Source organism: Betta splendens, chromosome 11, assembly GCF_900634795.4.
Source record: "Betta splendens chromosome 11, fBetSpl5.4, whole genome shotgun sequence".
Taxonomy (NCBI): domain Eukaryota; kingdom Metazoa; phylum Chordata; class Actinopteri; order Anabantiformes; family Osphronemidae; genus Betta; species Betta splendens.
The window spans coordinates 10,354,237-10,368,573 of NC_040891.2; the positions used below are offsets into that span (position 1 = coordinate 10,354,237).

A 14,337-nucleotide genomic window follows, 5' to 3' on the forward strand; every position below is an offset into this window, starting at 1 on the left:
ATTATTTAACATGCAGAGTCTGGATTTAATCAAGCTCTTACTCTTAAGAAAGCTTCAAATGCACAAAGAACAAATCACTAACAAGCCGACAAAGTAACGTTTTCTCGCTCTTTCTTCAGAGATGCTGTCTTTTGAATTCACCTGCATCGCCCCTGACAGTGGAGCTTCCCCTGACTAAACAACAGCTGCTCCCATTGCCTAGCAACAACCAGTTGATGGATGACCCCAAGATGGATAATTACCATAAATCACTATGGTTGTGTGGAGAATAGGAAGAGGAAAAAACAAGCTGAAGCGCGCTTTAAGCTAGTTGGCGTAATCTGACTGTTAGCTTGTTTTCTCCTCCATTTGACAACTGTGGCTTTTGGCAAAGTTCAAGAAATTGCTCCGGATTCGTTCATTAGTAACATTTTTGGTGCGTTTCCTGAAAAGCGGCCGCTGTTTGCGGACGAATGCCGTTGACGGCAACAGACTGGGGCAGAACCTGTCCTGAAGAAGCAGAGGCGAAGGAAAATAAAGTGGGCAGAGGAAGGAAGAAAGGAAACGGCCGAGAATGAATGATGGCGACAATGATGAGTTTAGTGCAGCAAGAGAAGACGAGGGAGGGAGGGGGAGAGGAAGCAGCAGGAAGCGTGTGTACAGTCTGCACGTAGGTATATTTACCCAGCGTGCATGAATGTGTGATGGTGAGATACAGAGAAGGGAAAAAAGGAAGAAGTAAAAGAAAACTAAACAGAAAATTAGGGGGCACGGAGCCAAAACAGGGTCACAACCTAACCAGTTCAGTCTAGCCGAGTCCAGTTGCACAATGAGCCATCAATCAACCTTCTTCACGCTGTCGGCCCTCCCTCAGTTCACACAGGCCATTCACTTTGTGCACGGCTCAGGAGCAAAAACCCCAAAGAAAGAGACTCGGGCAAAGAAAACGCATCCACACACTTGGATCTGATCATTGGTGTTTTACAGCAGAATGTACCCAGTCAGATGACAGCTTCTAGCTTTCACCCTCGTCCAGCTCTGTTGGGTCAAAGGTCATCACTGTCGACGCAACTAGCTCAAAGTTCAGCTGATTTCAAGCCTATTCAGACTTTTTCATGGTGGTTCGTCGGCTCCTCTCTTTATACTCTGAACTCCACATCTTCACCACCGGCCTCACACACGAGCACGGAGGACCTCAGAGACCTGACTTACATCCCTCCATCGCACAGACAGACAAAGAAATAGGGGGGAACTTCAAAAACCATAAAGTCACTTCAGGGAAATTAATTAGAACGACAAACCCTGGAGGCGGGAGACTGCTCAGGACAAGCAAAAGTCCCCAAACATTTTAACGCTGTTAACTGCATGTGTCACCGGGGAAATTCCCCGCAATTGTGCACCATCGAAACCATTATCCTTTATGCATCACCACATTTCCACTTTTTTTCTTCTCCTCGGCGATGAACTGGAGCTCCATTAAAATTCCACCGTTTCATTTTGACGCTAGTTGAGGATCCGAGCGGCACAGAGACGTAACAGAATATATAGCAAGCGCACACAGCTGTTTAGGGCGTGTATTTGTGCTTGTCTGTAGTTGTTTTTCTCTTCCCAGTGCCTGTGGCAATAAAGTGACAAAAGAAAGAAAGAATAGGAGGGAGGAGGGATTAAGGCTTGAAAAAGTCCCAGGAGAAAGTCAGTAAATTATGTACTGGGCTCTCCAAGTATCAGTGGCCATCTTACCCTAATTGTGTCTGTGTGAGTTTGTGAGGCTGTGTGTGTGTGTGAGAGTGTATAACGGCTATGAACAGCCTCACAGTCAGAGAGAGAGGCAGGAAGGGAGGAAGCAATCCTTCAACAGAGCACAATATCAGACTGCGGACAGACAACGAACGGCTGGAAGGTTCTGGAAACGAGAGAAAGGCCTCCCTCCCTCGCATTTCAGCTCCCACCGCCGCCTCCCAAAGTGCCCTCCATCTAACACTAACACACACACACACACACACACATAAATGGCACCATAACTCTATATCCGCAATCAATCTCCACTATGAAGACACATCCATCTTCAGTAATGTTAATGGGAGGGTTTTGGGGGGGGCGGTGGAGGACAGGGGTAAAACAGAGGGTACGTGACTGCAGAGCTGACCTCAGAGCAGCGTGAGGTAATACGGTTTGTGTGTGTTACACACACAGTAAATGAATAAAAAGTGAGAAGAGAGCTGTGTGCGCTCGTGTGTGTGTCGGGAGGTCAGGCGTGTGTGTGTGTGTGTGTGTGTGTGTGTGTGTGTGTGTGCAAGCGTGGGAGAGAGACTGATGGCTGTCAGCTCGCATCTGGCAGAGAAAACAAATTAGGCTTATAAGGACAAATGAACAAGCGATGGAATGAGTGAACGGGGGGGCGGAGGGTGGTGGGGTGGGGAGGGATGAAGACGAGGTGCATAATGAAGGAGAGGGGGATATTGTGCGTATGCGATGGCACCGATACGAAAGGACGGAGACGGAGCAGCGCTGCCAACTAGGAGAGTTCCTTTCAGCAGCCAGTGGCCGTTCATTAAGACGGACGGGCACGCAGACAGGCCGGCTGCTGGCAACAGGAGAGGCTTTGGCTGCGAGCGCACCATACGTGTGTGTGTGTGTGTGTGTGTGTGTGTGTGTGTGCGCGCCTGCTTCCCGCTGCCAGCGTGTTAAAACACAGCAAATTTACTTTTTACTCTTCCCGAACGCAGGCGACTCCAACGACAACGCTCGATGGCGGGTTCCGGGCCGCTCCACGCGCTCGCTTCGCTCCGCTCCACGCGCTCGCTTCGCTCCGCTCCACGCGCTCGCTTCGCTCCGCTCCACGCGCTCGCTTCGCTCCCCGTGTTTGTGCCCCGGCGTCGGCGTGCATCCGTGTGTGTTCCCGCTGGCAGATTTGTCAGTGTCTACCCCATGACACGCTCCCCTCGCTGCGAGCGGAGGAGAGCTCTCGGGGGGCTTTGTCACGCGGCGGTCTGTTCTTTTCCCGAGGCCTGGCGCCCCTCGTTTGATAAATGACACATGTCATTCTGTCAGCCCCTGCCATCCGGGCTGGGAGGCCCCAAGCTGATGTATAGCTGGCCGGGCTAAAGGAAATCGGAGTGTTTTGGCAGCGCCCTGAGAACAGCCTCTTATAAGGGTTATGTGTCCGCAGGAGTGTGTGTGTGTGTGTGTGTGTGTGTGTGTGTGTGTGTGTGTGCCTGTCTGTCTTTCATACTGAGCGCGTGTTTAATTGTGTGTGTATGTGCCCATTAGTGAGTGTCTGCGTCTCGGTGCTGAGGTGTGTGCGCGTGTGCACGTGTGCATAGCGTGTGTGTGCATGCTCTCAACCTGTCAGGGAGACGGGCAGAGGGAGACAAATCATCGTCATGGCCGCCCCAGCTGTTCCCCAAATTTGGTGCGAGGAGGAGAGCGATGGGGGGAAAAAAAAAAAAAAGTCCTGCCGTGAGTTTTAAACGGAGGCTTCCCAGAAACGGGAATGAGTGAGAGGACAAGTGGAGCTAAGGACCGCACATACAACACACATTCACAAACAGGCTGAATAAAATTCCAGCAGAAGAACTGTGTTCACTCACTGGTACAAACAAACCTCGTTGGGAAGAAATTCCCAGCTCGACTATCTGCTACACACACACACACACACACACACACACACACACACACACACACACACACACACACACACACACACACACACACACACACACACGAGGACAGTCCCACCTGGAGGTTGTGAACTCTGAATGACCTCGTTTGATTGGCCTGAACTGCCCCCCCCCTCCTCCCACGGAAAAGAAGCGGGAGGAGGAAAAAAACAGCGTCATTAAGCTGTGAGTGATGAGTGGCAGCCATGGGTGACACCCCCCCCCCCCCCCACCACCACCATCCAAGTGCTTTCACCGTCTCTCTCTCTCTCTTTTCATCTCCGCTGCCTTGATACTTTCCTCTCTTGCTTTATTCACCTCTCTCTCCATCCCTCAACCCCTCGATTCATTTCTCTTTCACTCCTCTGTTGCTTCGCCTCCTCTTTTTCCACTCCCTCATCCACGCCCCCTTTCCTCCACGCTTTCTTTTTTGTCTGCTGTCACTCTCTCCTTTCTTACCCCTCCGCGCCCCTCCTTGTACTGCTTCTTCTCTGCACCTCGTCTCCCTCTATGACACACACACACACACACACACACACACACACACACACACACACACACACACACACACACACACACACACACACACACACACACACACACACACACACACACACACACACACACACACACACACACACACACACACACACACACACACACACACACACACACACACACACACACACACCTCGATACATAATAGATCGTGAGGGCTGCATATTCTCAGGACTGTGCCGTCAGCGCTGCTTCAACAGTAGCGTCGCTGTCTGGCACCGAGAGGCTAAAAACGTCCAGCAGTGATCTCAAAAATAGCTTTAATAGTTTCAAATAGTTAATGAAGGAATGTGTGAAAATCAGCCTGCATTCAGACGGCGCACATGACCCAGTCAGATGGTTGAAGTTGAAGTCTTGACAAACAATTCTTCTATTATGCAACTTCACGGCCCATAATTAAAGCCTGTCTCACCTTGATACTGCAGCATAAATGCATCAAACTCATTTGTACAGGACGAAGTGTCACGCGTGTGATCCTCTCCCCCGCGGCCTGGTCTCCTCACTCCACGTGCAGCCTGACGAGGTGAGGGGGTTAATTGAGCGGCCGTGAGAGACACGCTGTTAATCAGCACGCGCCATTTTGGTCCTTGATCTCGTTTGTCTTGACCACGTTTAATTAAGCGCTCCCTTCGTGCGCCATAAACACGTCTGTATTATTATTATATTACCAGTCGCCGCCGCCGCTCGCGTCACGTTAACACGCCGCTCGCGGCGACTGGGCTGGTGTCAGTTTACAGTCACATCTCGCGGTGTGAGTCACAGGCGTTGGACTGTAACATTGTGAGCGTCGCACAGTCGAGTTAAGTTGAGGGAAACAGATTCCGGAGTCGACGCTACAGCTGTGTTTGTCTGCCTGAAACGGAGCCGTTAAAAACAACATCTTGGCTCCGAGGAAACTACAAATCATCGCCCATTTTTTTTTTTTTTTTTTTACTGAAAATTGAAAATCTTAAGACGAATGATTATATTGATGCATTCAATTTGAACTGAACAACATACATGACTTTTAGAGAAACTATAGCGTGCGTCCACGGTTGCAGACTGAAAACAAAGACAAGACAGTGAGAGGAAATGCTGATGTTCATGCTCCAGTACAAACAGGTCTCTGCCGTTAGTTGAGTTTCTTTCTCCAGGCTCATTGGACCGTAAGCGTCCTAAAATCTGACCGCAGACATTAAACCAGAGACGATGAGGATGAAGTTTCCAACTGTGAGGCAAGAAGGGAAAGAAATGAAGAGACAGACTGAGAAAAGACGGACTTCACACTCCGGACCTGCACGCACACGGAGGGCGAGGCCGGGAAACTGGCCACTCCTTGAACGACTTTCAATACAAGGCCAGAAAAGTTTCATGACGCATATTCAGCGGGATGACAGATGTATTACACAGGCGCTCGACAAATACGAGTCATGCGAATGAACTTAGGATTCACACAAAAGTTGCTGCTTCAGCCGGACGTTTGCGTTTTGAAATCTAAATTCAGTAAAAGTACAAAAGGCGGAGCCGTCCATCCAGCAGCCTGTTAGCTTAGTTAGCCTAGCTTAGCATAAAGGCGAGAGACAGATGCTCAGGTGGACGTGGGCCTGTTTGGTGCGTGAGCAGCGCCTGAGGAGCCTCCTGCTGTTCCCTCAGACAGACGACTTAGGGGGACGGAGCCGGGCTTAGACCCCCCCCCCCCCGACTGTCACTGTCTCAGACAACACGGCGGCTCAGGAAAGATTTGGGAGGAATTTTGGGGCGATAGCATGTGGTGATGTTGGGATTCAGAGACATTCTATCCGCTTCCAACTGCCCATCAAGCGGACGGCTGTTCAGCGATAGCTGTGCGTTACCCCGAGCGCACTGTGGTCAATGGGCCCATTTAAAGCAAAGCGTCAACACAAGCGAACTGCGCCCACGCCAACAAAATAGCCTTTGATTTCCCTCTCCTGCGCAGCCGCCTTTATGGATAACTGTCTGCTTGTTGGGGATGGAAATCGCTCTGGGAAAGTGTGTGACCATCATGTGTTCAGACTTCAAAGAAGACGACACAAGACTTTATTGCCCTGTGACCGCTGGATTTACACAACTCAGCAGTGTGACTGCTGGATGCCTCAAATCAGACTACTGGAAAAACGGGTTCTCAAAATATGAGAACAAGGCCAGTGGGCCTGAAAGAGCTGAGCATTATGCTCTGCTTTTCACGTGTCGACTTCATGTTCTTGTAACCAGTTCACTGACTCTTGAGCATCCGGCGAGAGAGCGATAGATGAGGGCAAGAGACAGGGAGGAAGATGAAAGAAAATATGAGCAGGGTGGAGGAGAATTGAGTCGGTAAGATAGAGATTGATGACAGATAGGAAGATGAGAAAAGGCTTATGGGGAGGGAGAAGGGGCCGGTAATCCCACCCCCCTAAAAACGCGAGGAGGGAGCAGAGAGCGAGGGGGAGTTGGGCGAGATAAAGATGAAGAGGTGAGAGAGGAAGTGGTGCTACGCCCGGTGACCTTCCGCGGCGTCAAGGACAGAGCGTTAGCTCCAACCGCTCCCACACGGCTGCTGTACAGTAAACAAAATGATATTCATTGCTTCTCAAAGCGTCTTATCAGCTGAATAAACGCCCCTGTGGGACTACAGATGCCCCCGCGCCGGGTTTCTGTCACTTTTGTACGGCTGGACAAGCTGAAGTTAACATTCATCAGTCAGCGTGCTGTAAAAGCTACTGTCGTCAAACAGCCGAAGCCTCGTTTCTGCACATTTTCCATATATAACAACTAAAGCGCTGGATCAGAAATAGACATTGCACTAGAAGCTGCTCAGTTTGCTCATGTTTAATGAATGATGTTACAGTGGATGAGTTAAAAACACCAACAATGTATACTTATGTAAATACATACTGAAGTCAAACATTAACAAAATACGCTGAGTCAGCTTCTGAGACTTTTTTTAAAGGTTGCTTGAGAATGTTTTGAACTGATTTCTGCTTACGTGCAGCGCTCTTTGAAACCGTCGTGCAGCCGGAGGTGTCGGCACGTGAGTCTCCGGTCCCATGCGTGACAGAAACAAGCTCTGCAGCACGGGGCGTCTCGGGTTTGAGGCGGGACGAGGGCAAGAGTCACGTGTGATTGAATCACTTAAAGACGGACATAATAATATTCGACTGTTCAGCTGAGGTTTAAAGGTATAACTGACAGTCAAGAGAGAAGTGGGTGGAGGTGCAGCCTGTGTGTCTAGAAGTCGCTGCCCTGCGGTAAATCAATGGCCAAAAATAATGGCTAATGGCTAATATCGATTAGCGAGGCCGCCCTGCTCTCATTTTTGCAAGGCTGAGCGTTGATTCTGAAAATGAGCCGCTGCGCGACAGCTGGGCAGCAAAAGCATGAGTCCAGGCCGCGGCAGCGGTTCTTAAGTGACACCTGTCAGAGCGACGACAGCGCTGCAGGAGCGCGTCCCGGCCAACTTCTGTTCGTCTGTCACTTCCAATACCTTCCCCTCACAGAGCCTCCGTTGTCTCCATCCCCTCGGTCTCCGGCTCCCGCGTCCTCCCCCACTCCCCACCCCCAGATGTTCAAAGCTGCTTAACAGCAGCAACACAACTTCCAAGGCCTCGAGCGGGAACTCACTCACGGCTCTTTCTTAGAGTTTCCGCTGTGGATCAAAGGGAGTTCTTTTCTCCGGCTTGTTCAACTGACTGAACTCAGCCAATGAGATAAGAGTGAACAGGAGTGTTACTGTACAAACAGGGAGGACTGCGGGTCATTTAAACCTTATTGTACCTGCTGTGGAGGCCTAGTGTTGATAAAGATCACGCTGCCTCTTCTCTAATAACCAATAGCGGCTTTTATCTCCTCCGGGTTTTGGACAGATTCGAACACAAGCTTACGCTCCAATAATCTGTCTCCACCCCGACCACTGTGGAGGCAGCCTCCCCTGATTACACGCAGACCTCTCAGCAGACCCCAGACCTCCCCTCTTCTGGCCTTTAATCATGGTTTTCCTCCTCTCACTCATTTTCTTCGTTATCCATATCCCTCCTCTTGTCTTTCCCTGGGTTTTAAGCTGCTATTAGAAAAATGTTTGTCTGCAGGAGCAAACGCAGCTGGTCTGCTTCGGGGTGTCTGATTTCCCACAGTTCTTAGCGTCTGTGCCTCAGCCTGCAGGGATGAGCGTTAGCGCCAGTTTTAGCTGCCTGAAATCGTGCCTTTGTACGGTTTTCTCATGAACGCTGATCACCAAGCACAAATACACCCAACCACAAAGTGCTCTGTGAAATCAAGGGTGAGCTTGTACATAACTCAGCATGTGGCTGCGTACAGTATATATAAATTTCATAATCCCAGCCTTTTCCTTCACTCGTCTCCTTTCACCCAAATGGCTTTTATACTCAATCAACAGGAACACTTTTGCCGGTTCAGCGAGTCGGCTTCACAATAATTAGCAACCGGTGCCCTAATCCCCTCAAGGACGGTCATGGGTACGATTTCACTCCTGTTATTATTCCTGTTATTATCTTACATCCCCGCTGCACATTGTGGCTTTTGTTGTGCAGCTGTTTTGAGCGGCAGCCAAGACGTGTGCGTGAATGGAAAACGTGCGCGCCGAGGAACCAGCGGCGGACGAGGACGCGCCGTGTGCATTTAGGATCGAGGGCGAGCGACGGCGCGTTCACTGCGGCTCCGCTCTCTTCTATTTTTTCCTCCTCGTGTCACGCTTGAGTGAAAATCCAGGTTTTCCTGCTTCCTCTGAACCTCATTAAGCCGGCGGATAGCTTTACCTCGCGCTGGATGCCTTTACATCGTCAGCCCCGCCGCCGAGCTTAATTCCCACATATTTCCAACCGGAGCCTCTTTTCCATAAGAGCAGTCATCGATCTTCATTTGTCACTTAACCTCCACGGCGGCGACGGGGATGGAGAGTGGAAGTCGCGCGAGCGTGCGCACTAACGCGCGCCTTTGATTTCCTGGAGGCCTCCGACGCCACATGCAAATGAGGCGGCGTGTGAAGCGGAGTGTGGGACGGCAAATATATCCACCGACTCCTTCAGTCAATGTCACCTGTTAATGACACTTGCATAGACTGCCGCCTTATCATGGGGATCACATATCCACACACAAACAGGGTCGCACAAGCGCTGCATCTCGCTCTGTGATGCACAAACGCACAACCCCCCCCTCCCCCAGAGTAGCTTCAAGTCCTGACAAATGTCATTAAATACTTTATCAGAAGCAGCCTGATAAAACCAACGCGAGGCTCTAATAGTCATCTTTTGGTGCCGGCTTCCTAGTTGACAGGTGCCGTGAGCTAAATTTCTGCAGAGGAAACACAACGCGAGGTAACGACAACAGAATCCATTAATGCCGCTCGGCTCAGAACTTTGTTCCTTCACTGTCGAGCAAACAGGGAAATCTGCAGCCACAGACATCAGAGGGACCCGAGTACTAAAAAGGAACACGCGCCCATGTTCTCGAATGGCAAACTGTGCACGTACATGCAGCCATTGGAGCCGTGTCACTGGTCTGTGTGTGTCCAGTCACGTGCTTCCTTCGCTGTTGTGTTTAGACGGGAACCACTGGGGGGTGGGGGTGTGGGGGGTGTGAAGTGGCTAACACCAACTTGATTATATCAAGGCAGCTTGCAGGCTTGACACCTTGCTGAATTTGTCAGCATTAATCGGTGGGGCCCTGTCACTGATCCGTCAGCTACCTGGATAATTAGGGACCACAGCTAACGATGCCATCGGGAGAAAGAGCCCCCCCCCTCCCCTCCCTCCTCTATGAGTCATAATTAAGAGACATCTTTTGCATTGAGGCAGTGAAAGCGGCGATAAACGTAAAGGAGGCAGCCGCTAATGTCAGCGGAGAAGCTCACCAGGCAGAGCTGCAGAGTCTCCTGTGTGTGTGTAGCTCCAGCGTGGACAAATGCTGCTTTAATTAAAGGTGCTGAGCTAAGCTGTACCCGCACATCATTAAAAAAAACGCAGCCCTGACGTTTGTTTATATGATACATGATACTCAATGAGCAGCCGCCACAGCGTCGGACTCTAACCTCAATGCGTGATTTATGCTCCCAGCGTTTAATTAGTGGCACCGGGGCCGAGCCGGTCGCTCACGTTTCTATCGGGAGAGAGGACCAGACATGAAAATGACTGTCTGCAGGTGAGAAGGAGGCCGTTTCCATGTGTACGTGTTTGACAGTATCACAGCACGTCACTTCATGTCAGTGTGGAAACCTGTCACACGCTAAAGTTTCTCACCTGAGAGGGAGCTGAAGCTTAATACACCCCAGTAAACCAGCACCCAGATGTCAGGCTGTTGTACTGAGGGGCCTAAGCCACGGTCGGCCCGGCTGGGGTCCGGTTGGGGTCCAGTTGGGGTCCGGTCCCACGTATTTAGTCTTTTCTGTTACCTCACCAAACAAAACTGTTTTCTTTAAACTCCTGTAAAATACAGTGTAATCACATTGACGTGCTGAATGACTGGTTGACAGATTCATTACTCGCAGCGACAGAGCTTGATTTAAGATACTGTGGTTTGTGCTAAAGGGGAGAGTAAACGTGCAGCAACGCCGTTCATTTACCAGCAGCAATCAAAACTGCGACCTCGGCCTCAAGGCGAAAACTTGTGGCATGTTTGTATATTTGATATACACTGCATCACATCTGCTGATTAAATTAATTAACAGCTAATTGGCTGTAATGTGTACAGTATGTAGTCATATTTAAGCCTGATAATGGGGCTGATGTGAACAGACTAATGACAACTAATGCTGCTACTATCAAACATAATGCTCCATTTTCTCACACATCTCAGAACTTGAGTTCGTCTAAACTAACAACCTGCAGATCAGAAAATTATTTAAGAATTCCACAAACAGGTTCACAGAAAGCAGGTTAAGCTCAACGTGCTAATAGTCACATTTATAATAATATCAATCTGCCTCTATTCGATATTTTGGTGGAGGCCGGCGAGAAGGAGTCGGACCTCCAACAAAGGCCCACAGCTGGAGTCAGGCATGAAGCTATGCTGCATCTGCTGCAGCCACGCAGCTTCAGCACCAACGCTGGCTCCACATCACAAGCAGCTCACGCCGTACGTTCAGGAAGCGGAAGACGAACCGCTCGACGTCGACGCCCACTGACGTTCTAATTCCGGCTTCGTTATTTACCTGCTCAACCGCAAAACCCCTCCCAGTAAACTCACCTCTGCGAGAGGCGTAAAATAAATACAAGGGAAATGACGACAAATGACTGCAGCACAAGCGACTGTTGCTGGAATTGTACTGCACTGAAGTCAACTGCCAAAACTAACAGATGCAGTAATGCGGTTCCAAATGAAAGAACACTGATGTATTGTCACTGGTCATAAAGTAGATAGGGTGCAGCGCCATTACAGGGTCTAAAATCATCACTGTGACTGATGAGACAGAGCCCATTTGAAATGGCATACAAAGAGCCATTCAATCCTCCCTCTCTCTCTCTCTCTCTCTCTCTCTCTCTCTCTGAGGAGAGTATGCAACATTTTATCTTAGTGCAACTCCAAAGTGACAAATCTGGGTTATGGAAATATCTGGTAATGCATTGTAAAAATAGCCCGTGTTTAGAGGTGTGGAGGAGCCAGTCACTCACAGGCTCAGTGGGAGGAAGGGCTCGAGGTTCTGCTGGACCGACCGCGGGTCAAAGAGTGGAGATAATGTGGAGACAGGGGCCGCGGAGCTGCGAGCCAGCATCGCCGCCTGATGCTGATGCAGCCACGGAACCACGCGGTCCAGAACGAGCAGGAAAGCGGAAAACAAGCCCCCCCCCCCCTTACAAACAGGCCGCGCTCGTTTGTTACTCTTCAAACACATTTCTTTCCTGCCGTCACTAAAGCCTCGCGTCAATTAGAAATTACAGCCCCACCAAGTTCAAAGTGCTCCCGCGTCACAACCTTGATTAAGTCTGCTTAACCTCACATTTGCGGCGCCCGCTTAACATTCTGCAGCTGTTTCCCCCCGCTTTGGTCATTACCGCGTGGACTTCAAAGGCCCCGCGTTCTCGGCCCGTCATTCGTGTCAATCACGCGCGTCTCCCGGGGACGTCCGACGGATTCGGGCCCCGCGTGCGATTCTCCCGCGGAGCAGTTCGCGTCACCAAGCACGGGAAAAAGCAGGGCGGCGCCTCATATCACGCATCATAACCATATCACATCACAACGAGAGGCTACAGAACTCACGTGAGTTCTGTAGTGAGTTCTATGAGCATCTAATTCCTCCTCCATCTCTCGGATGTCACGCTCCGTGCGAGCGGTTGCATCAGCATCTTCACCATATTGTCAGACGTCAGGCTTGAAGTGACCATTAGAGGCGACCAGCCCACTTCAGCCCGCGTTCTCAGGGCCGTTTCCACTGTGATCTCGCTACGCCCCAGCACCCCCCCCCCCCCTCAGCCCCCCGCATTAATCGCCAAGTGTTTATCCCGCATGAGAACTTTTCGTTCAATTTGTCTTTTCTTCGCGTCCCCAGCGGGGGGGCAAAAAGTTACTCTTTGAGGGAGTCCAGCTGTCGGGCGCATGCGTGTCTCCACGGTGAATGATTTACTGATGTTTATCAGGAATGAATAGATCAAAGGCGGTCGCATGACAGGCGATCAATCATGCATCAAATCAAGGATGGCAATCCCACAGCGGAACACAGGCTCAGAAATACGCCACTTTTCTTTCTTTCTTCCTCCGTTTTCACCCCCTCTGACACCGACACATCAAACACGCTCGTCTGTAAAAATGAGATAAGATGAGCTTTGTTTGGAGAACTTGGATGCTGGCGGACCAGTCGAGCGCTGGAACTTAAAGCGCAGCTGCGCGCGTTCATCTCGCACAGACCGGATGAACGCGTGAATGAAACCACACCGGTGCCAGTTGAACGTGGCTCAGTATTCAGCGGGATTCGACTTCACAAAGAGTGGGGAGGGCGGCGCCAGTCCGCGTCTTAACCGGGACTTAGCGGCTCCCTGTGCGGGTCTCGTCCCCCACACTCGGGCCTCGGCCCGATAAACTTAACCGCGTGCGTGTGCCCAGTAATAAAGTGTGCGTGTTCGTGCGGGGCTTTACCTGCGGACCGCCGCGGCGCTTGCTGCTTTCTCCTCGGCATGCTGCTGCGAGACTTTCCGCTGGACTTTTCATGCAGAGATCAAAAACCGCCGACGAGCTGCAGAGGAAAGCGGTGCCGCGGGCAGGAAACCACAGCCGGTAGCGTCTCCACAGTTCTTCCGCGGGGGGGGTCGGTTTCGAACGGCGAAGAAGTCTCTGTTTGGCGTTGTTTGACGGGGCGAGAGGCGGACGGGCACCTTTTTACGCGTCTCTGCGCGTTTTATAGCGGGTACGTCCAGTGAGAGCGACGCGGACTGCGAGCGAGCGCGAGCTACAGCGGCTCCTCCGTCAACTTCTGCCGGCCGCACAAAGTCATGGCAGGCGGCGGCTGCTGAGAACCGAGCCCCGAGCGGGTCTCCGTCTACCGGGCAGAGGAGCGACACAGCCGGCCGCCCGAGCCCCGCACCGCGCTCCCGTCAGATCGCGGCTCGCTGGAAGGTTTCTACGCCTCGGTCGACGGCAAAAAAGTGAAGGGGAAAACGGGCTCCGGTCGTCGCCTGTGAACTCACTCGACGGCGGCGAAGAGTCCGAACTGCGCCGTAGTCCGTCCAGGTGCCAGCTCCGGTATCCGAGCTCCGCCACGCTGCGTGGAAGGAAGGGGGAGGAAAGAGTGACACGTTAACCGGGCACGGTTCATGTCAATCCGTCAAACGTGCGCGTGCGGAGAAAAGCCCGCAGCGGTCGGCGCACAGCCCGTCTCGGTACAAGCACCCCCCGGATAATGAAATACTCACATTTACGGCGACGGTCCGATTATCAACATGGACACTTGACGAATTTCTCATAAAGTCGTCAGAAAACCGAGCGAGGCGCGCCCTCTCCGCCGCAGTCTGCTGGTTTTTGTTGTTATTGTTTATGATGATTATTATTATGACGCGTTCTTAGAAGCGCACGAGCGTCCCCCGGATATTCTCCGCAGTGAAATGTGCGCACATTGGTGATGCGCGGCGCGTTCAGACAGCTCCCACTGATAGACAGACACATCCAGCTGCCTTTCCGGCCTCTCCGTTACTCCACCCCTTCACGAGCGTCACCCTGACAG

The 14,337-nt window shown here is 51.3% G+C and overlaps 1 protein-coding gene across 2 annotated transcripts in view; it reads right to left on the bottom strand.

The window, feature by feature from the left end:
• Nucleotides 1-14,337, bottom strand: part of LOC114865447 (teashirt homolog 1-like) — a 34,719-nt gene that overhangs the window by 8,605 nt on the left and 11,777 nt on the right. Inside the window, exons 1-2 of one of the 2 annotated variants that reach the window (XM_029166586.3) lie at nucleotides 14,030-14,329; nucleotides 13,257-13,878 (exon numbers count right to left, since the gene is read on the bottom strand). The exons of the other annotated variant lie outside the window; for it this stretch is intronic. Coding sequence (XP_029022419.1) covers nucleotides 13,257-13,296 — 40 coding nt within the window. The 5' untranslated portion in view covers nucleotides 13,297-13,878; nucleotides 14,030-14,329. Of the gene's footprint in view, nucleotides 1-13,256; nucleotides 13,879-14,029; nucleotides 14,330-14,337 lie in introns of those variants that run through there. 2 annotated transcript variants of the gene reach the window in all.